The sequence below is a fragment of the Lichenostomus cassidix genome, chromosome 23, assembly GCF_008360975.1.
Source record: "Lichenostomus cassidix isolate B80296 chromosome 23, HeHo_3.0, whole genome shotgun sequence".
NCBI lineage: Eukaryota > Metazoa > Chordata > Aves > Passeriformes > Meliphagidae > Lichenostomus > Lichenostomus cassidix.
In genome coordinates, this window is record NC_139503.1 from 910,656 (window position 1) to 932,215 (window position 21,560).

A 21,560-nucleotide genomic window follows, 5' to 3' on the forward strand; every position below is an offset into this window, starting at 1 on the left:
AATGACAGCTGAGTAGACCAATCGCAGCGCCAGAAAGACGGTCCCGCCTCGTGCTGCCGCGTGGCACGCCCTTCGCTTTGATTGACAGCTATAGTACCCAATCAAATGGCAGAATTTGTGATTGATGGAACATTGACCAATCACCATGCAGTTCTTGGTCTGCTCCCGCCCACTGTCCTACAGGCTGGCTCCCGCCCCGTGCCGTGACTGACAGCGATATTGACCAATGGAAGAGGAACAGAAAACTAAAAGGACAGCTCAGCCATCCACTCGGAAACGGAACAAGGAGGGCTCAATTTCCTCTGTCACCCTAGCACCGGGGCACCTCCCCTAACGCTTGATTGACAAGCTCGCTAGCAAATCAGCCGTTGGGAAGGGGACACGGTGTCTGAGGTGCAGAGGCGGGCAGTGACAGTTTGTGACGCCGCTGCCGCTGTCGCCCCCACAGCGCGGCCTGCCGCTGCCGCCTCACCGGAGGGTAGAATAACCCCTCAGGGTAACTGACGGGCCGCGCAGCCAATAAACAGCGCGCGCGGGTGACTGACAAGCGTCCCAACCAATCGCAGCGCAGGACGCGCAGCCTACAGACAGCCGCTGCTGGGGAGAGGCCAATCAGGGGCCAGGAGGAGCCGGCGCTCGGCCAATGGGAGGGCAGTCCCTAAGGGCGGCCTGTGGGTTGGGGGCGGGCATTGGGCGAGGGGCGGGGCCAGGCCGCTCCGCCGCTGTCACTGTCACCGTCACCGTCAGTGTCACTGTCACTGTCACTGTCGCTGTCGCATCCCGGGGCTGCCGAGTCACGGCCGGACAGTGTCACCGGCCCGCTGCGGGCCCAGCGCCGAGCCTGCGCTCCCCGGGCCGCCCGGCACAGTCCCCGCCCGCTGCGGGCTGGGGGAGCCGTGAGGGAGCAATGGCGGCTGAGGGAGGCTGAGCGCTCTGCGCCCCGCTGGGCCTGGCGGGCTGCAGGGCGGCGATGCCCTAGGCCTGAGCTGCTCCCGCCGAGCCCGGGCCTGCCGGGGGATGAGGGATCTCCAGCCCAGCTCGGGCCGTGCTGGGCGCTGGGCGCACTGCGGTCCCACAGCGGCGCTCAGGCTGCTCCGGGAGTGTCACACTGCCCCGGGAGTGTCACACTGCTCCGGGAGGGTCACACTGCCCCGGGAGTGTCACACTGCTCCGGGAGGGTCACACTGCCCCGGGAGTGTCACACTGCTCCGGGAGGGTCACACTGCCCCGGGAGTGTCACACTGCTCCGGGAGGGTCACACTGCTCCGGGAGTGTCACACTGCTCCGGGAGGGTCACACTGCCCCGGGAGGGTCACACTGCTCCGGGAGGGTCACACTGCCCCGGGAGGGTCACACTGCTCCTGGCCCTGCGCTGAGCCGTGCGGCTTTGCCTGGTCGTGGAGCTCTGCTTTAGAATCGGAGCATCGCGGATTTGTTTGGGTTGGAAAGGAGCTTGAAAATCATTTCCTTCCACCTCTGCACTTCCCCTGTCCCAGGCTGCTCCGAGTGTCCAGCCTGGCCTTGGACAGTTCAGGGATCCAGGAGCAGCACAGCTTCTCTGGGAATTCCATCCCAGGGCCTCCCCACCCTCATGGGGAAAATTCCTTCCTAATATAGAAGTTATTTTGTGCTTCACCCTGCCAGAGATCACCAGGGCAGTGCTTGGCAGGTCTGGGAAAGGTTTTTTTGGATGTTGTTTAGGAGTTTCTGAAATGGTTGTAGGGATGTTTAACTTTATTAGGCCGAAATAAAGCTGGGAAAGGGCTTTGGTATTGAAGTAATTTGATATTAAAGCAGTTTGATACTGCATGGGAGGAAGGTTCAAGCTATCACCACAAATCCAAACCTTTCACAGATGGCTTGAACACAATTATTGTGCCCTATAGCCTGGGCTGGCAGGAGGGATGTCCTGAAATTTAAACGAGCTGGGAGTTTTCTGCGTGTATTTTTGCCTGATAAATGTTGCTGTCACCAGCAGGTGGCTTTATCCCTCTTTCTGAGCACATTTATCCCTGCTCTGGGCACTCCTCAGGCTGCACTCTGCCAGCTCAGCACTTGGTTTGCAGCAGCTCGAAGCAGAGAGGCTGAGGTGTAATTAGTGTTTTAATCTGAGGTGGCTGAACAAAGAGAGCTCAGTTCACAGAGCACGGTGAGTGCTGAGAACATGCAAATGCTCCTCCCAGTGCCTGAAGGAGCTTAGGAAAGGAGGAGAGGGATTTTTATATGGCAGGACAAGGGGGGATGGCTTTGAACTGAGGAGGGCAGGGTTGGAGTCGATATTGAGAAGAGATTCTTTATTCACAGGGTGGTCAGGCCCTGGCACAGAGTGCCCAGAGAAGCTGTTCTGCCCCATCCCTGAAGTGTCCAAGGCCAGGCTGGACACTTGGAGCAGCCTGGGGCAGTGGAACTGTCCCTGCCATGGCAGAGGTGGCACTGGATGGGCTTTAAGGTCCTTCCACCCAAACCATTCCAGGATTCATCCTGTAGGTTCATAAAATGTTATTTCCATGCCATGTGTGAACAACAGGCTGATCTACAGCAGCAATGCTGCATCTCCAGAGGTGCCTGAGTGCCTGGGTGATCCATCTTTGCTGCAGAGCTGTGCAATCTCACTGAGCACCTCAGCAGGACCTCCCCACCCCTCTGGGACAGGAGATCACCTTGGGGCCACCTGGACAGCAGCAGAGCCAACAAATAAAGGTTTTACATCAACTTCCACGTGCTGCTCTTGGGAATCCACATTCTCCTTTGCCCTTTAGGCCCCCAGCAGCTGGAATGGCCCTCGGGAGGTGTCCTGGGGCAGGCAGAGTGGCACTTGGCTGTGTGTGCCCAGGGACACTCTGAGCTCAGTGAGCTGGGCTGCCGCCGGGCTGCTGACACACCCCGATAAGGAGCTGCTCCCTGCTCACGCCTCTCGGCCTTTTTATCTCACCGAGTCCTCATTCCTGGCCCCCCACACCTCCTGTGCTATTGCTGGGAGGGCACTGGGGCCGTTTTTATAGGGAGAAAGAATAATTGATGTGTTGTGCTTCATGTAGCCGAGTGCACAATGCCTTCCCGCTACCGCAACTTCCGCTGCAGCGTGCCCTGGCTGATCCTCCTGCTGATCCTCCTGCTGGAAATTCTGTTCCTCATCCGCTTTTTCTTTGCCTCCCCAGATATTTATGACATCTTCTCACTGTTTATCTCCTACTCAGGTAAGCCTGGCAGCCTGCTGGGAAAGGAGGGATAATCTGTGCTCCTCTCGTAGGGGTTTGGTGGGGAGAAGTGCAATGGTTTTATTGCTCTTTAAACTTGCCAGGAGTGGTGGGAGTTTATTTATGTCAGAGGTATGATGGGGATCCAAGACTAAATTGCATTTTCTGTTGGGTTTTTTGACCTCTTGCAATCCCCCATCTTGAGGCATCCGTTCAGGTCACTCTGTAAGAATAAATTTAGGGTTAAGGGTATTGTTTCTCTGATTGCTTATGGATTGGAAAGAAAGTTCTGGAATTCTTTGCAAGTACTAAACAATGGTGGCACCCAAATTTTTATTGGAAGGCTTCTTAGTTAATTGTGATTTTTTAATTGATTTTGTTTTAACCAGAAATCTGCATTAATAATTTCACTGCTGTCTTGGTCTTTTCTGTCCTGCAGAAGTTCAAGATGTCAACCACATGGTGATTTTTGGATTTGGCTTTTTCCTGGTGGTTCTGAGAAGATATGGCTTCAGCAGCACTGGATTTAACTTCCTTCTCATTGTTCTTGGTGTCCAGTGCTCTGTGGTGGTAGAAGATTTATTAATTTTTCTTAAGGCAGAGCAAAGGGGAACTGATCTGGGAAGGTAAGGAGTTCATGGCAGAGCTGCACTAATCCAGAGCTGCTGATTGCTCCTTGTGAGGTTAATTAATGCCTCTTTTTACAGGGACCTGCTTGGCAATGAGCAGAGTCCCATTTGCACACATTCTAGAGGGCTTTTGGGTTTTAACTACATTTTTATGTGTCATTGCTTCTTCCTTGGCCCTGGTGTCACCCTGACCCCGAGTTCTGTTCCTTTCCTTTGTTTTCTGCAGTCTAGCAAAGGCTGTGGTGAGCATGACTGCTGTGGCCATCTCCAGTGGGGCTGTGCTGGGGAAAGCCAATCCTCTGCAGCTAATTGTGATGACCCTGGTGGAATTAATCGTTTTCCACATGAGCAGATGCATCAACAGGACCTTCCTGGAGGTACCCTAGTGGGAATTTCAGATACCTGGGGGGAAATGTCCCTGGAACTTTGGACCAGCTCTGTCAGGAGCTGCTTTGTGTGGCCTGAACTGGTGAGTGTTGTGTTGATCCAGGTGCAGAGCAACCTCTCCCTGATGCACGTGCACCTCTTTGGAGCCTACTTTGGCCTGGCAGTCGCCTCCCGCTTCCCCCAGGCTCCCCCGGGGCTGGACAAGAACAGGAGCAGCCCACAGTCAGAGCTCTTCTCAGTGCTGGGTGAGTCCTGGGCTGGAGTGCCTCAGCTGGGAGAACAGAGGGAGCTTTGGGGGATTTTGAACGTGAAATGCAGCTCTGAATGCACAGAAACTGCTGCTCTGCTTTGTGACAATGGCCACTTTCTTACCTGGCCCAGAGGCCACTCCTGCCCAGCTGGGGCTCAGTTGGCTTTTGTCACCTCAGCATAAAGGATACTCCAGGTTACCTGCTCCTTCTCCAGGGTCACCATTCCCTTTCCTGGCCAAGTTGTCCTCCTTGGCCTGTCCTGGTGAGGGAGCTGAGTGCCCAAGCTAGTCTGTAACTTGTATTTCAGCAGAGCTCCAGTTCCCAGCTCAGTCTGCTTTGCCAGGTGGTGCACAGAGATATAAAAAGGCAGTTCCTGCCTGGTAACAGAAATAAAAAGATAAAGCCTGCTGAAGGGTGGGGAGTGTGATACAGGCAGCCCCAGGAGAGAGGAGCTGGGTGAGGACAGGCTGAAGGTCTGGGACTTCCATTCCTTTTCTTACAGAAGCAATTTGGTGTCTTTATTATCTCAGCTTCTGTTGTGCAACTGCCACCAGCTGAGCTCAGAGCTTCCTGCAGCATCCACAGTGTCTCATTCTCAGTCAGTCTTTGCCCAGTTCAGGGAATATAAAATTTAAATGCTGCTCTTTTGTGTCCCTGGAGTTCTTGTTTGCTGTTTATTTCCAGAGCTGAGCAGATACTCCTAAGAATGCTTCAGTAGATTTTATATATATATCTATATTTATGAGTGACTAACTGCCTAATCAGTGGGAATAGGATGAATCATCTCCTAGTCCTCAGTGTCACCATAACTGGAGTTGCTGGAATGGCCTCTCCTGTCTGAGAACACAACCCCTGGACGATGCAAGAGGAGCTGTTTGTGGTGTCTGTGCAGTCAGGGCTCTGTGGGGTCAGCCTGAGGTGCTTTGAGGCCACCGACTTCCCTCTGCTGGCTGCAATCTGATCTGGGCACGTGCAGCCCTAGGCATGCATGGAAAATTGCATCCTGCCTCCCATGCAGGCTGGGATTCCCCAACGCTGGCAATTAGGGGCACAGAAGCAGAAGAACTTGTTTGCATTCCTGTTAGAGAAGCTGGTGTGGCCATAAGTGACACTGACACATCTCCCTGGGAGTGACCCTGGGGGAGGCTGTGCTTTGGGATGACTGACTGCACACTGTGGGCAGTGATGGCTTCCCTGTGCTTCAGAGCAGCTGCTGAGGCTCTGTGCTCTCTGTCCCCAAGGCACTGTGTTTGTCTGGGTGTTCTGGCCGAGCTTCAACTCCATCCTGGCTGAATCCAAGCAGGAAGCAGTGCTCAACACCTACTTTGCCCTCGCTGTGAGTGCTGTCACTGCCTTCATGCTGTCTGCTCTGACCTCCAAGGATGGCAAATTCAGAATGGTAAGGAGGAGGGGAATCCCTGCCTGGAGAAGAGGTTTTGCTGTTACTCTCAGTGTACACAAAAATACAGCAGCTGTTAACTGAAACCAGGCCCAGGTTTCACCCTGACAGTCATGGACTCACAGAGTGCTCTGGGTGGGAAGGGGAATTAAAGATCACCTCATTCCCCCTGCCATGGCAGGGACATCTTCCACTATCCCAGGCTGCTCCAAACCCATCCAGCCTGGCCTGGGACACTGCCAGGGATCCAGGGGCACCACAGCTTCTCTGTCAGGACCTCCCCACCCTCATGGGAACAATTCCTTCCTAGTATTTAATCTACACCTTTCTCCTTTCAGTTAAAGCCATTGCCCCTTGTGTTATCACTACAAACCCTTGTAGAAAGTCTCTTAACTGCCTGTTTTTGTTGTTTCCCTGCACAGACTCACATCCACAGTGCAGTCCTGGCTGGAGGGGTCACTATCAGCTACACAGCACACAGCATCCAGCAGCCCTGGATTGCCATGATTTTGGGGCTGCTTGGCAGTGTCATCACCATCTTAGGATCTCACTGTTTACAGGTAACTCTCAAATCTGAAATGGTGCTTCTGTAAGCTGTACAAACTTCTTTTCCAATGGAGGAGACCCCAAGGGAAGCCTCTTTCCAAACCAGGAAACCTGCTGAGTGCAGGATTGCAACTTGCAGAGCAAATTCATCTCTAGCTCTGCAACAGCTGATCTGCAGTCACCAACTTGTGTTTCTGGGTGTCAACTAAAGCTTTTCTTCTTCCCAGAGGTGCTTTAATCCTGCTCTCAAGCTTCAGGATACTTCTGGAGTTCATTTCACTTTTGGTTTGCCTGCTGTGCTTGGAGCTGTGGCTGCTGTTGTTCACCGTGTTGTGAAAACAGGGATTGACACGCAGTGGAATAATTTATCCAGGTACAGAAATTCTTGTATTAAATAATAAACATAAATAATCATTACTGCAGTGTGCCCTGAGTTCTGAGATGCACAGAGAGCCTGAATGTCACAGAGAAATTGTTTTAAATCCCTGAAGTCCAAACAAAAGTCAGTAAGAGGAATTTGAGAGTTGAACAGACTTTGGGTCAAAACTTCCACATCAGCTTTGGGTCCTGTTTTCTGTCTCCCTTTTTATGTGATATTAAATACAGCAGCCATAGGAGATGAAAACTTCTCTCCAAAACTCATTGTAGGGTTTGAGATGTTTTGGTGAGGAGGGAGGGAGAAATCAGAGTGCAGCATGAGGTCCTGAGGTCTCATCATGTTCTTAAATAAATTTAAGGGAAGTTTTAATACCAAAAAATATATCCTCTGAAGTCTGTGTTAGGCTTCTGGTATGTTCCTAAAACATCTCACTGCAGCTGCAGAGATTTGAGAATTACAGTTTCTATGAGAGATTTGGATGTGAAATCCATTCTTTCATGGTCTTAATGCTGAATTCAACCAAAAAAAAAGGTGAAACACTATTTTTTTTTTTGCTTTTCAGTCTGGGTTTAATGATCTTTATTGACCTTGCTGCCTTCTGCCAGACCATCAGCGCTGCCTTGGTAACAGGTTTGATTACAGGTCAGTACTGGAACATCCCAGGAATTCCTTTATTTCCTCAGAGCAAATTTCTATGGGTAAATTACTTGTGGAATAAACAGAAACATGAATGCCAGGGACTCTTGAGAGCCAGTGTTTTGAAGAAGAAATGTTTTGCCCAGAAATAACCCAGCAGCACCATTCTTTCAGTGCTGAAGCTTTATTTGAACTGAGCTTCAACAGCATCCTTCCAGCTCCAGACAGGAGAGGTGTGGAGATGAAAACAGAGTGACAGGAGATGCCCCAGTCTCATCACTTTTTGGTGCAAATGAGCCAAATTTCAGTAACATCAGGAGCTGCTTTGATCAGAGCACTCACGTGGCTCCCATGGGATATTTTGTGGCTGCTGCAGCTTTTCCAGAGCCCTTCATTCTGTCTGGAGTCAAAGAGAAATGGCCAATGAAAATTGCTGGGAAATAGACCCTGCAGTGGCTTTTTGGTGTGTTTTCATTGATTTAAACCTTTGCATTACTTTATTGGAAAAGGAATAGATTTTTAGGAAACATCCAGAAATTCAGTGTTTAACCAACTGTTTAAAAATCCAGAGGTTCCCATCAGAAATTCCAGGCTAACAGCTGATAAGCCAGATTGTTTAAAATACACAGGCACTTCTCATGCAAGAAATTCATCATTTTGATGTATTTTTATAATCTAGCAGGCAGTTTAATGGGGTTTTACCTAAAGTAATTCATTTTTAATATCACAAGCCTTGATCCTGGCAAGCCTCTGTGTTTAAGGCCAGCTTGAGTCTGGAGGATTTAGGTCTGAATTTGTGGTGAGTGAAATGTTACCTTTGGATAAATGTTACCACGAAGCCTCCTGTTACACACAATCCTCCCCTTTCCCTGGTATTTGTATTATTTATATTTATATCTCTGTTTTTACCAACAGGTTTCATCTTGAACACCAAACTGCTGAAGACTGTGCCTGTCTCCAAGTACTTTGATGACCAGTTTTATTGGGAGGTGAGTTCCAAAATAATTCCCCCTTTGGGAGCTCATTTAGCACCTTGGTGAAGAACTCCAGGTATTTGAATTAAAACTATTGGGTGAAAATAGGGTTCTGATCAGCTTTCCCATTGATTGGGGGAGTTTTGTGTGATGATTTGCTATGCTCTGACACCAGAATGTTTGTCTTCACAGTTTCCCCACTTGTCTGTTGGATTTTGAATGGAGCATCCCAGCTGACAGGACCAAGATAAGATTTTTCCTCTTTGTCACCAGCAAAATTGAGCAGCTGTGATGGACTGAAAGAGAGCAGTGAAATATCAACTCTCAGGCCCACAAAAGCCACCCCAAGGGACACTCCAAAAATTGGGGTTAAACTGTTCTAATTCTTCTTGAAAGATAAGAGTGTAAATTCACAGATGCAAACTTAAAATGCATTTAGCTTTCCTGCTTTGTTGGCCTTACCTTAAATATTTTTTGTAAGATATGTACAAAAAAGTTGGCTGCATTCATGGCTTCTCATCCAAATGCTTGGAAACATTAAACTATATTTAGCTCCTGAGTTTCCAAGCCAAACCGATGGATTTTAAAGTGTAATTTTTCCAGCAAATACCCAAGTTTTTAAGCTGAATAGATTGTGTTGAAGGCCTTGACAAGCCAGGATTTGATGAGTGAGCTGGAGCAGGGCCAGAAATCCTGCCAGACTGAACTTCTGGGAAAACCTGGCAGCACTTGGCCAGGGCTGGATGTTGGAGGTTTTGATGGCAAGAAGTTCAGCTGGGGTGATGCTCCTGCAGTCAGTCCCTGGGGTTTGCTGCCAGATGTGAGACACAAGCAGAGCTCAGGGCAGCCTGGGAGGTGACAGGGGGACTGGGAGGACTGGGAAACGAGCTCAGTGCTGCCAACACCCAATTCTGGAAGTGCTTTCCTCCAGGACAAGCAGGGACTTTGGGGACAGAGGATTCTCTGCACCTGAACTCTGCTTTTAAGTGGATTGTGATCCTCAGCGCTTCTTAAGTCTCAAAAATAGTTGACATAGAAAACCTTCCCCGAGTGCTTACCTAATAAAGGAGTGGAAATGTGGCTGTTTTTCTTTCTTCAGCACAGTGAGGGATGAATGAGGCAACTCGTGACACTGCTGAGGGCTGTGATGAGGCTCACTGGCCTCATTCATTCCCTGGGATGAGCAGAGCAGATCCCTGCAGCTACAGAGGGAGGCAAGTTCCAAGGAATGCAGTTTCCCCTGTTCCCAGCTCCCCAGAGAGCCAGCAGGAGTTCAGCAGCTCCCCACACACAACAGTGAGTTGTTATTTCCCACAGATTTCCTCATTTTCACCATAGAAATACTCAGGGATGGGGGGAAGAAAAATTCCCAAAGCATCATAATTCTACATTAGATAAGAAAAGCCACACCACCAGCAAGTTTTGAAATTGAAGAAATGGTTATATTGTCCAGATATAGGAAATATTTAATAAATATCTGTTAAAAGGTTGTTTTAAAGCATTTTTAGCAAGTCTCAGATTGTAAATAACATCATAGAAACAGCTGGTTAAATATATCCATATTCCACTCTCCTTTTATTTGTAACAAACATCATTTTAGAAAAGTGACTCCACTGTTGTTGGTAGCAATTTTACATTTCTCAAAAACACCACAACATTGAAGTGGACGTACAAGAGTAAAAAAAAAAAATTAAACAGAGAACAGAGCTGGAATCTTTAGTGCTTTCAGCTTTCCTTGATTTCTCTCCAGACAGAATGGAAGGTTTACAAAATGGTTTTACAAAACTTTGGGGTGCAGTTGAACCCCAGCAGGGCCAGGGGGGTTCACTGCCACAAATCCTCTGTGCGACCAAACTTGAACACCAAACCCCTGTGAAAACACAGCAAAGGGACACCACAAATCAAACTCCTCTTGTTTTCAACACAGAATTCCAAGGGATGTTTCATAATCCAGTTCCTGAGTGAATCCTGTGCAGATATCCCAGTTTATTCACCCAAAATCTGGTTACAAAACAGGACTTTAGGATGAACCAGATCACAGCAAGTTTCACTTTTTTATCATTGAAAGCCAATTAAATAGGAAACAAATAAAAGAGGACATTCTTACCCAAAAAAGATGAATGCATTCTGGAAGAACACAGCTATCCCTGGGTACACCACTGGTTTTTCTAACAAGGGGGAAAAAAAATTTCCATGAATTGCTTTTGAAGTCTTTTTCAAGCATATCCCATTTGTGACATGTCGTTTTCCCTTGTGCTAATTTAGCAGAGAGGCTTTGGGAGCAATCTTCAGGAACTCAGCAATTTGTATTGTGGGAATAAGTGTTCTCCCAGGGAATTATTCCCATAAAACTGCAGCAGTTTAATTATATCCATGGAGTTCCCAGCTGGGCAAGACCTGGCTTTGTAGAGGAAGTTTGCACTTAGAAACAGATCAAATCAGTTCCAATATTAATAATAATATGGGATAGAGGTGGGTAAGGACCCAAAATATTCAACCTGGCCTGCCTAGAAACCCTCTAAATACCAATTCTAAAATTCAGGAGTCATTTACAACACTTTAAACTCCCACAGATGGGGTCAGGCCTTACCTTTAACAACATAACCTCCAAAAAGGATCCACATGGAAGCAATGAGGGACCCAAAAGCCATCATGAAGCCAATGAAGAGCCAGATCCGAGCTCCTGCAATGGGATGGGGAATGTTCTGTGCCTGTGGGACACCCCAGGCACCCCAAATCCCCCCAGCACAGCTTTTCCAGGCTCAGTGGAAAAGATTTCATGGCTGTGAGACCCCCAGGGTACCTGTCTGGCCCAGGCAGCCCTCGCTGTAGCTGTCACCCCTCACCTGCCCGTTGGACACGGCGTTGATCCTGGAAAAAACACCACCAAACTCAATTTAACCTCTCACTGTCACCCCTGTGCATTCTTAACTGCACAGAGAAACTCCTGGGAGCTGAGGGGGATCCTTACATCAGGAATGCAATGGTGGCTATGACCCCACAGGCATGGTAGGAATGGTTGAAATCCTCCACTTGAGGGTATTTCACAGCTGCATCGATGATGATCCACCAGCCTGTGAAGAACTGGGGGGAAGAAGGGACTTAAAAATACAGCAATATTTAAAATTATCCTTCGTCTCCAACCCAGGCTAAACTCATAACACCATTAGTTTTGCTGACAATTTGGGATCAAGCTGACTGCACAGCCAGGGATTTACCCACTGCAGCAGCTGCTTCCTGGGGAGAAACTGTGAAATTGAAACCAAAAATAGATGGAGGAAAACAGGCCAGAATTTGTCAGTAACTGCTGTTACACACAGGGACAATATATCCCTGCTCTTCCTTCCCGTGGAACTGTTCAGGTTGGAACAGCTCTCTGAAATCATCAATTCAACCAGCACGGTCACCACTACACCGTGTCCCCAAGTGCCACATCCACGTGTTCTCTAAACACTCCCAGCGACAGTGACTCCACCGCTGCCTGACCACCTTTCCAGTGGAAAAATTTCCTCTTTTATCCACCTTAAACCCCTGCTGGCACAACGTGAGGCCATTTCCTCTCATCCTGCCTCTTGTAACGGGGGAGAAGAGACTCCCAAACTGCTCCTCGTTTCTCTCTTACGACAGAAAAGCCAAGAAAAGCAGCCCAAAGTCCCGGCAGGGTGGAGCCGTCCATACCAGCACTCCCGCGGCCACGGAGGCGATGGTGTTGCGCTTCTCGCCCCAGTCCACGCACTCGGAGCAGCGCAGGCTCTCCAGGAAGCCGGACATGGTTCAGCGCTGCCCACAACTGCGGCAGGAAAAGGAAAAGGAGGTTTGTTCTCGCAGGAAACCAGCGGCAGCTCCGCGGGGATCTCAGCCGGGCGGCGGCGGCTCCAGCCCAGCCCGGGGCCGAGCGGCGGGGATGCGGAGCTGTGCGGGGAGCGCCGCCGGCCCGACACCCCGCACCGCACCGCATCCCGCACCCCGCGGGCACTGCGCGGACACTGCACCCCGTGGACACAGCTCGGACACTGCGCACCCCCTGCACCCCGCACCGCACCGCGCACCCTGCACCGCCCGATCCGCGCATCGCGCATCCCCTAGCCGCACACCCCGCGCAGTCACCGCGCATTCCCCACGCGCCTGCCCGCGCACCCGCACCCCGCGCATCCCCGCGCATCTCATCCCCGCACCGTGCGCGCTCCCGCCCCGCACCCGCGCATCTCATCCCCGCACCGTGCGCGCTCCCGCCCCGCACCCGCGCATCTCATCCCCGCACCGTGCGCGCTCCCGCCCCGCACCCGCGCATCCCCCGCGCACCGTCACGAGACGCGGCAGCAGCCGCGCGCAGGCGCAGTGCGCGCGCAGGGCGGGGGGCGCGCGGAGCGCGGGGCGGAGCCGCCGTTAGGGGGAGTGGCCGAACCGCCCTGCGCGCGTGCGCCCTGAGCGCGCGGGTTGCGTAACGAGAGGGTCGTTCTGGAAGGTTCTCCGCCGGCCCTCAGTCGCTGCCGAGCGGCGGGACGGGGCGGAGGCGGCTGCGGCTGGCGGCACTGTTACGGTTCTATCGCGGCTCTATCGGCTGGCGCAGCGCAGCCCGGCGCTATGGGGGTGACTCACGAAGCGGGGCTCTCCCCTCAGGACCCGTGCGGGGGCAGCCCGGCGGGCTGGAGCCGGTGAGGCGGCGGGCTGGGCTTGGGCGGAGGGGGGGAGGCCGATCGCGGTGTGCGCTGCGGGGTGAGGGAAATTAATCACTCACGGGTGGGTTTTAATCGGTTTTTATTTATTTCATTGCAGGAGCGCCCAGGTGCCTCAGGGGAACCAGCGCGGGGCGTGCCCGGCGGCGCCCAGCGGTGAGTGAGGGAGCGGGAGGGCTCGGCGGGGTGGGGGACTCTGTACTGGCTCTGTACCCCATGGACGGGCTGGGGGGCTCTGTACATGCCCTGTACCCCATGGACGGGCTGGGGGGGCTCTGTACCGGCTCTGTGCCTGCCCTGTACCCCCATAGACGGGCTGGGGGGGCTCTGTACCGGCTCTGTACATGCCCTGTACCCCCATAGACGGGCTGGGGGGGCTCTGTACCTGCTCTGTACCGGCTCTGTGCCTGCTCTCTGCCTGCTCTGTACCCTCATGGGCAGGCTGGGGCGCTCTGTTCGTGCTCTGTACCCCTATGGATGGGCTGAGGGGCTCTGTACCGGCTCTGTACCTGCTCTGTGCCTGCTCCGTACCTGCCCTGTACTCCCATGGGCAGGCTGGACAGGGCCGGGAGGGACTTGGCGATTGCACCTCGGGGTTTCTATTACCATTCCAGCCCTGTGACCTTGGTCCTTGCATAGAGGTGAAGTAGTGGAACTTAAACTGGAATAGTAGTGAGAGAAATGAGTCTGACAGCTCTCACGCAACTTAAATTACAGATTTCAGTGAGGGGGGTTAAACTGACTGCCTAAATTCGCTTTGCACTGAGCGTGAAACAGAAAATTTGTGGCGGTTGAAGCAATTAGAGCGAGCTTCCCTAAACTGTAAACTGGTTGCGTAACTCGGGGCTTAAGTCTTGTGATAAGATCCTTAGCCCCGAGTAACCTTTGGAGCCATAAAATGGCTGCCACTCCAGGGACAGCCATTTTAATTATTAATATATAACCAGTGCTACATCCTGTTGGAGTCACAACAGTGAATCAGCACCTGCACTTTGCACTGTTTACGTGGAACGTTTTTAACAGCAGCTTGTTGCTTACACTGCTGGTGTGTGTGGAGCTGTGTGCCTGGAGTTTATAATGTGGTACAGGCAAGATCTTGAAGTAGCTGCTTTATACTTGGAAGGTATTTTCATTTCTCCTTGAAGTAAAAACCTCCACAGAACTGTAGCAGAAAACAACTCCACTTGTACTGATCTGGAAGGCAAATGGTTATTTTGTATCATAGATGCCATGAGCTCCATTTAGGATAGACAGAAGATTAAATGTCTTAAAAGATTCTTTTCAAGAATGTCAAGGTTTTCCTCCTTTTTGGAGGGAAAAAAGTGTTAACTTGTACCTTTTTTACAAAAGGAATTACGCTTAAAGTGCACACTCTCTCCAGAATTCCACACAGAACTCCTCCTGGTTTAAACTGAAGCCTTTCTTTTTTCCTACAACATCATATTTCAGTTTTCTGACTGACAGCAGGAGAGGGAGTTACAGAGCTCAGTTGTTACTGGAAGATGGCTGAGGGTTATTTGGGTGTTTAATTACCCCTAGCCTCACTGCCCATGTGTCACCGTGGTTGTTGCTGCTGAGGAAATGTCCATAAATGCTGAACTTCCTCTCCACCCCCAGGAACAGAGACTGGGCACTGCAGAACAGCAGCCAAACCAGAGCCAGCCGCCGACAGCGCGCAGAAAACACCCACCGGCAAGACAGACGACATGACAGATTTCATGGATGACCTCACCCTCAGCTCGCCCAAGAAGAGAGAATCCTCCGTTCGGTCCAGGCGGAGCTGCGCCAGATCCTCCAGCCGCTCCTCCAGCCGCTCCTCATGCAGCTCCCGCTCCAGCTCCAGCAGCTCCTCCTCGGCCTCCTCGCGCAGCTGGAGCCGCTCCCGCTCTCGCTCCCGGGCGCGCAGGAACGGCTCCCGCCGCTCGCGCCGCTACTCGCGCTCCTACTCGCGCAGCCGCTCGCGCTCCCGCGGCTACCGGCGCTACCGCGGCCGCTACCCCGCGCGGCACTACCGGCGCTACCCGCGCTCCCCGCGCCGCCACCGCCGCTCCCGCAGCCGCTCCTGGTCCCGCGGCAGGGCCTACCACCGCCGCTCCTACTCGCGCAGCCGCTCCCGCTCCCGCGGCAGGAGGTACTACGGCTTTGGGAGAACCATCTACCCCGAGGCCTACAGGAGCTGGAGGAGCCGCTCCCGGACACGGTCTCGGAGCAGATCACCTCTGCACCTCAGCGAGAAAGGTACTTTTGTGGTTTTTTTAAGCTTTCCCTGTGTGTTTTCCTAAAACCAGGTTTTGTTTGAGCCAAGTGGATTCTCCTTTGGTTGCTTGGTTTGTAAAGTCCGAGTGAAGGAAAACCTCGAGTTTTTTTTTGTCAATGTATTTAACAAAAATAATTCCTCAGAGCACTATTGGCACTGGGGACAAGCTGTGATGAAATCATTCCTAGTCAATGTTTGCATAATGCCAAACCTGCAGGTTTCAGGCTGCTGTGAGTAGGTACACATGGACTTTAACATGACACAAAGCACTGTTTTTTTATTCTTTCCCCTTTTAGACAAGAGGGAACTCCTGGAAATTGCAAAAGCCAATGCTGCCAAAGCTCTGGGAACAGATAACATTGTCCTGCCAGCGAGCCTGAAGATCTCAGCTCCTGCCAAAGAGATCAAAACTGAGAAACAGGAGCGTGCAGAAGCTGCAGAGTCAGCTGAGGTAAGTATGGAGTGTTCTCCCCGAAAAAGGTAAACACCTCTTAGACTTGTCTGCATGGCTGTGTTGTAGTTTAACTGTGGAGGTTGTGCTTATGAGTTCAGACTCTTGAACAAAAGCTTCTCCAGAACTCTCGAGGCTTTGCCTTTGCCTTAAGCTGGAAGCACAAAGGCCCTGTGAGAGGTGATTGATCCCCTGAGTGTCCAGTAGGGACAGGAGGGGAAGGAGAGGAGAACTGTTCCTTTGAATTCTTCTCCTAATGGGATATTTCCCATTAATTCCAGTAGTTTATGCCTTTCTGACCTAAAACCAGGAGTCTCCTTGCCAAACCTAGTGAATAGTGTGGGTTTATTTATTTTTTTTTTTTAAGGTTAAATCTTTCTGGCTTTTTTAACTGTTAAAAGCTTTTTCATGTGCAACAAACTGTTTCCCAGAAATTCCATACCCAAGCACACAATGCATTTTACATACTTTATTTCTGTCTTATAGAAATCATGACTATGGTTCCAGACATGAGGAAGAAAATCTGGTGGTAATTAAGGGACTTGTGGGCTGTAGCTGCTGTGAATTGAAGGGAGGGAGAAACTCGAGCAGCTTGAAGTGAATTTTAGTTTGGTTCTGTCGTGGTGTGTTGACCTGAGTGACAGTAAATCCAAACCTGCAGTCACTGCATTGCTCAGGTGCTGCTGTGAGGAAGGGAAGTGCATTGATTGAGGGTTTGACACAAATGGTACAGGCATCCCTTTCATAAATGTGTGCAATATATTCCAGATGTTGAGAGAGTACAGAAGAAGAGGCCTGCATCACTTGCAGATAAGTTTATTGTTGTTCTCCAAAGCTCTGCAGGATGGTTGTGCAGAAGCTGCTGTGTCACTGCTGTGCTGTGGCAGCCTGTGCTGTGCCTTGAGTCCTGTCTGAGCTGTAACTGGGGCATGGAATTCCTCCATTCCCTCGGGAATTGGCACAGCTGCCTTGCTCAGGTGCTGACTGTGTTCAGTGGGGCTCAGCACTGCTCTGTAGCTTTACAGCTACTAGAGATTAAATATCTGACACACTCTACATGAAGTTCTGCTGTGTAGTGACTGCCTGAGCTGCCCTGGGTCAGGGATCCCCTAAGCTGTGTGTGCTCTTCTCTAGCAACCTGGCAGTGCAGCTGAGGATGAGAGCAAGGCTGGCATGGAGAGAACAACCATCCAGAGGAGCATCTCCTTCAGTCCTAATGTAAGTGATCTCCCAGTGTGGAATTCAGCACTTCAGCCCTCCTGGCTTGGGCTTTGCCCAAAGAAAGGTGTTGATAACAGAAGGAATTTAGTGGTTTGGTGTAGAATTCTCTGGGGGAGTTGGATCAGTGTTTCAGCAGTAGAACACTGAATACACAACAACAGTGTTTAAAATAGTTGTTCACTGAGACTGAGCAATTTCAAACTACAACTAGATTAAACCACAATGTACTTCAAGTTACATGTTTTAGTAACACAAACCTGGAATTCAGGCATTTCTTCCATGTCAGTTAAATACTCAGTGTAAGCATCAGGAGTTCCAAGAGGTGGAGAGAAAACATTTGTAGGATCAGTACAGACAAACCCCTGGAAGTGTGACAGATTTTTCACCTTTTCTTAAAGGAAATACCTTTTTTTTTTCCAGAACACAATGGCCAAGCCTGCCCTGCAGAAGCCAGTGAGCCATGTTGTTGTTAAGGAACCCGTGGTTTCTCCACCCAGGGAGGATGACAGGAAGGGAAGCCCCTATGGGCAGTGGGTTCCTGTCAAGAAGGAGGAGAAGAAAACATTCCTGAACTTCTCACCCAAAAGCTCCCTGTTCCGAGCACGCTGATGGGAGCCACTGTCAGACTGCAGCACTTCACACCCCTCAGCAGAGATGGAGAATTCTGATGGGCTTGAAGATTTGTTAATACTGAGTATTTATTTTGAGGTCTTAATTTTTGGAATCTTAGGTTTCTCTTTCAGATAGAGAGGACACAGATCCAGAAGCCACAGATGGGAATCTTGTGTATATTTGTAAATATTTTGTATTGCTTTATTGGACTAGAACTCGCAGGTGGGTAACTTTTTCTAAACCATAGCTGAGTAGCTGTTCTTTGAACACCTGGATTTACATTGTGTAACTGTTTACTGAAGTGAATAAAGTTTAGTTTTGCACTGGCTGAGTGTGTCAAGTGTTAGCCCTGTGCTGCACGTGGTTGTCCCCAGGTTCAGCTTGCACTTGCCCAGCTCCTCATGAGGTGCAGCACAGCAGAGCTGTTGCATCATTCTGAAAGCAGATCTGCCTTGTTCAGGGCTTCTCCCTTGCCTGGATCCCCCTCTGGAGGTGCAAAGCTTGTGTAGGATTTACACCTGATTGCCATGGAAACCATCCATCCCCACTGTCACATTGTCCCTTCTGCTCCTGATGCTGAACTTCAGTTACAACAGGATTTTACTTATTTAGTTTGCTTTAAAAGCAGCCTGAGAGGCTCCCTGGGAGGCTGCAAGGAAAAGGTGCAGGTGGGGCAGGAGAGTTCCAGACCTCTGCTCTGGGAGGAAGGGATTTCAGGAAACCAAGGGGCTGTTGCATGGACTGGGAGCAACTGGTTAAACTTGGGTTTTGTATAAATAAATTATTAGTAAAATAAACTGAATTTGACTGCTGGTGTCTGGAAGCTTCTTTGAGAAACCCTGAAGGGGCTGGGAGGATCCTGTGTTGGTCTTGTCCAGGGAATTCCAGGGATGGAATGAGGGATGGAGGAGCTGCTTTTCCATGGGAGTTTCACTCTGTTCCTCCATCTTACTGATAAACAACAACTGCAGAACAAACACCAACTCCAAATCAGACAGAAGGGTCTTTATTTAGAACACAAAATGGCACAAGCTCCTTCCTCCTGCAGTAAAAGCTATTTATAGCTGAATTATGAAAATTACCTCGAGTACATGAAACACTGCTCTGAGAAAGCAACAGCTACAAACTATTTCTGATACAACACCACTGCCTGCAAACCCCGGTGAGCTCACACAGCCGTGCCTCTCTCCAGGTTCTGCTTGATCTCAGCTGTGTATTTCCCGTAGAACCTCTCAGCCTTCTGGTTGAACTTGGCGTTCCTCTCGTTGATGTAGTCAATGTCAGCATCGTCGTTGTAAGGTCTCCTCCGGCTGTACTTCTCCCTCTTCTCGATCCTGCAGGGCAGCAGGGTTCAGCTTTGGGGCTGCAGCTCCCCAGCTCCTCCCACCCTGTCACCCCAGTTACTCACTGTTTCTCCAGGTCTGCCACCATCCTGTCCACCCCCTCCTTGGAGGGCACGTGGCTGCCGTGCAGCAGGCTGTCCGAGGTGGGGTACAGAGCCTCCCCGCTGCAGGGACACCAGTGGGCAGCACTGTCAGTCACACCCTGACAGCATGGGGCTCCCTCACCATGCTCTGGGGAAAGGGATCTTAAAGCTCTCCTGGTTTGATTCCATCCTTGCACACCCCACTGTCCCAGGCTGCTCCCAGCCCTTGGACACTCCCAGGGATCAGGGACAGCCAGAGCTCTGGGCACCCTGTGCTGCCAGGACATCCTGACAGGGAACAATTCCTTCCCAACATCCAACCTCAATTTCCCCTCCTTCACTCTGAACCTCTCATCCCTCATCCCATCCCTCCGTGCCCTTGGGATCTCACTGCTTTTGATTTTCATTGTCACATTTCACCCCACCGTGGGAATCCCAGACTCAGGTGAGGAAACATCAGTGCTAAAACCAAACTCTCCATTATTTTGAAAGGAACCAGCAGGTGCCTCTGAAAGATGCAGAAACCCCTGAAATGCTAAATCTGTGTGAATGCAAACCTGGCAGTCCTTAAACCAAGCTGGGCTGCTTAAAAAACCCAAACTGTGCTCTGGGAAATGACTAATTACACCCTGAAACATGATCTAACTGACCAAATATTTCTTCAAACTCAGTAGAGCCAAGTTGGAAGAAATGAACCTCAATAATTACCCCCTGAGCCCCTGGAGCAGGGCTGGCTGAGATTAAAGAACAAGCTGGAAAGATTTGAGTGTTCAGTGTTTGCTGATCACCCAGCAATCCCACAGAAGGTGTCAGAGGACTGAAATCAGGACTCACTACTGCTCCTTGAGCTTCTCATACTGCTCCAGGTCGGGTTTGATCTGCCGGGTCAGCCGCTGGTACTGGCGCAGCTGAGCTGCTGCGTAATCTGGGGACACAGTTGGGGCACAGTGAAGGGTTTCAGCTCTCTTTTTACCCAAAACACCAACACAGGGGTTCATCATGAACACAGCTGTGCAGCTGAAACGCTACCTGAGAACCCCAGGTCGGGATTTTTCCTCTTCTTCTTCCTCTCCCACCTCTCGGCGTCCTCAGCGCTGATCTCCAGCAGCTTCACCCGTTCATAGTCCTCCCCTCGGGCTGCACACTCCTGCCCAGCAGAGATCACCTCATTCCAGCAGCAGCCCAGGCAGCCAGCCCAGCCCCAGCTCCCCAGCCCAGCCCCAGCTCAGCCCAGCAGTGATTCACAGAACCAGGAGCTCATCAGGACACGGATTTGGGGTGACATCCTGTCAGTCCCCACAGGCTGTCCCTGCGATGGGAGAGATCCTTTACCTTCTTCTTCTCCTGCACCTGCAGCTCCCACTCCAGCCGAGCTTTCTTAGCTTCCCAGTTCGGCGGCAACTTCAGCCTCTTGTCCTCCTCCACCACCTCCTGGCTGTTCAGCTTGCAGGCTTCGTACTGGAACAGAACAGCGCTGAGCACGGAGAGACCCCGAGAGCACCAAACCCGGGAGCACAGAGAAACCCCAGAAGCACCAAACCCCAAACCCCAAACCCCAGCAGCACCAAACCCAGGAGCACCAAACCCCATCCCCATCCCCCTGTCCCTGTCCCTGTCCCTGTCCCGGTCCCGGTCCCGGTCCCGTACCCGCTTCACGTGCAGCTCCCGGAACCTCCGCAGCCGCTCCTCCCGCCTCTGCTCCGCCGCCGCCGCCGCGGCCTGCCCGGGGCTCGCCTGCTCCTCCTCCTCCTCCTCCGAGCTCTGCAACGACCCGCACTCAGCCGGGAGCCCCGGGGGGGAGCCCGGACCCTTCCGCAGTCCCTTCCCGCCCGCTGCCGCCCGCCTCACCGCGACCTCCTCCTCGGGCAGCCCCAGGCTGCTGAGCGCCGACACCGCCGCCGCCATCGCCATCCCCGGCACTTCCGGCTTCCGCCGCTTCCGGCTTCCGGCGTGTCCTGCCGGGCGCCCCCTAGCGGGCGGGAGGTGCTGCTGCTCCTTGTGCAGAACTTCGGAATTATCCCGAAATCCCCAAAACTGAGAATCCCCAAAATTGAGAATCCCCAAAATTGAGAATCCCCAAATTTGAGAATCCCCGTCACGGAACCACGGAGTCACTCCAGGGTTACCGAGCCCGCTCTGACCCCGAGCTCAGCCAGAGCTCAGAGTGTCACAGGCAGCAGCTGATGGACCTGCAGGGTGGGATGGAAACCTGCTGGGCAGCTGCTGCCAGCCTGCAGTGGGGAAATCCCTCCTGGTGGCCATCCTGAGCCGCCCTGGCACAGCTGTCCCTGTCCTGTCCCTGTCCTGTCCCTTGTCCTGTCCCTGTTCTGTCCTGTCCCCTGTCCCTGGAGCAGAGGGCACAGGTGTGACACTGCTGATCAGCCTCATCTCCTTCCTAAAAGGAGCAATAAGTTACAACTTTCACCAAAAATAACTTTTGCTGCAACGTCTGAGCAAAGAAAACCCAAATTTCCCTGCAGGGACTGGAATCTCCCAGCCTTAAATGGAGAATAATTATA

At 51.4% G+C, this 21,560-nt stretch overlaps 4 protein-coding genes across 7 annotated transcripts; 2 read left to right on the plus strand and 2 right to left on the minus strand.

The window, feature by feature from the left end:
- The first annotated feature begins 128 nt into the window (after positions 1 to 128).
- LOC146427708 (RH-like protein) lies at positions 129 to 10,269 on the plus strand. Of its 2 annotated transcripts, none has more exons than XM_085081308.1 (11): positions 129 to 536; positions 3,039 to 3,197; positions 3,637 to 3,823; positions 4,053 to 4,203; positions 4,317 to 4,458; positions 5,706 to 5,863; positions 6,286 to 6,423; positions 6,637 to 6,782; positions 7,351 to 7,430; positions 8,340 to 8,413; positions 8,591 to 10,269. In XM_085081308.1, the coding sequence occupies exons 2-11, from the start codon at positions 3,050 to 3,052 to the stop codon at positions 8,615 to 8,617; spliced, it is 1,251 nt and encodes a 416-aa protein (XP_084937434.1). In that variant the 5' UTR covers positions 129 to 536; positions 3,039 to 3,049; the 3' UTR covers positions 8,618 to 10,269. The 2 variants fall into 2 exon arrangements, with proteins under 2 accessions (XP_084937434.1, XP_084937433.1); XM_085081307.1 differs by lacking the exon at positions 129 to 536 and adding an exon at positions 2,438 to 2,700.
- Positions 9,946 to 12,792, minus strand: TMEM50A (transmembrane protein 50A). The gene is made up of 7 exons (XM_085081343.1): positions 12,701 to 12,792; positions 12,077 to 12,188; positions 11,370 to 11,482; positions 11,202 to 11,269; positions 10,989 to 11,081; positions 10,506 to 10,566; positions 9,946 to 10,268 (listed from the first exon to the last, which is right to left on the minus strand). The coding sequence occupies exons 2-7, from the start codon at positions 12,167 to 12,169 to the stop codon at positions 10,223 to 10,225; spliced, it is 474 nt and encodes a 157-aa protein (XP_084937469.1). The 5' UTR covers positions 12,170 to 12,188; positions 12,701 to 12,792; the 3' UTR covers positions 9,946 to 10,222.
- A 95-nt stretch (positions 12,793 to 12,887) lies between these two features.
- Positions 12,888 to 17,943, plus strand: RSRP1 (arginine and serine rich protein 1). The gene is made up of 6 exons (XM_085081312.1): positions 12,888 to 13,053; positions 13,175 to 13,230; positions 14,692 to 15,312; positions 15,628 to 15,782; positions 16,917 to 17,000; positions 17,424 to 17,943. Exons 1-6 carry the CDS (start codon positions 12,983 to 12,985, stop codon positions 17,610 to 17,612), a joined length of 1,176 nt encoding a protein of 391 aa, XP_084937438.1. The 5' UTR covers positions 12,888 to 12,982; the 3' UTR covers positions 17,613 to 17,943.
- A 662-nt stretch (positions 17,944 to 18,605) lies between these two features.
- On the minus strand, positions 18,606 to 21,017 carry SYF2 (SYF2 pre-mRNA splicing factor). Of its 3 annotated transcripts, none has more exons than XM_085081340.1 (7): positions 20,890 to 21,017; positions 20,689 to 20,802; positions 20,374 to 20,499; positions 20,071 to 20,188; positions 19,876 to 19,966; positions 19,024 to 19,122; positions 18,606 to 18,949 (listed from the first exon to the last, which is right to left on the minus strand). In XM_085081340.1, the coding sequence occupies exons 1-7, from the start codon at positions 20,950 to 20,952 to the stop codon at positions 18,784 to 18,786; spliced, it is 777 nt and encodes a 258-aa protein (XP_084937466.1). In that variant the 5' UTR covers positions 20,953 to 21,017; the 3' UTR covers positions 18,606 to 18,783. The 3 variants fall into 3 exon arrangements, with proteins under 3 accessions (XP_084937466.1, XP_084937467.1, XP_084937465.1); XM_085081341.1 differs by having other exon boundaries at positions 20,896 to 20,961; XM_085081339.1 differs by having other exon boundaries at positions 20,689 to 20,817; positions 20,896 to 20,961.
- Between the last annotated feature and the right edge of the window lie 543 nt (positions 21,018 to 21,560).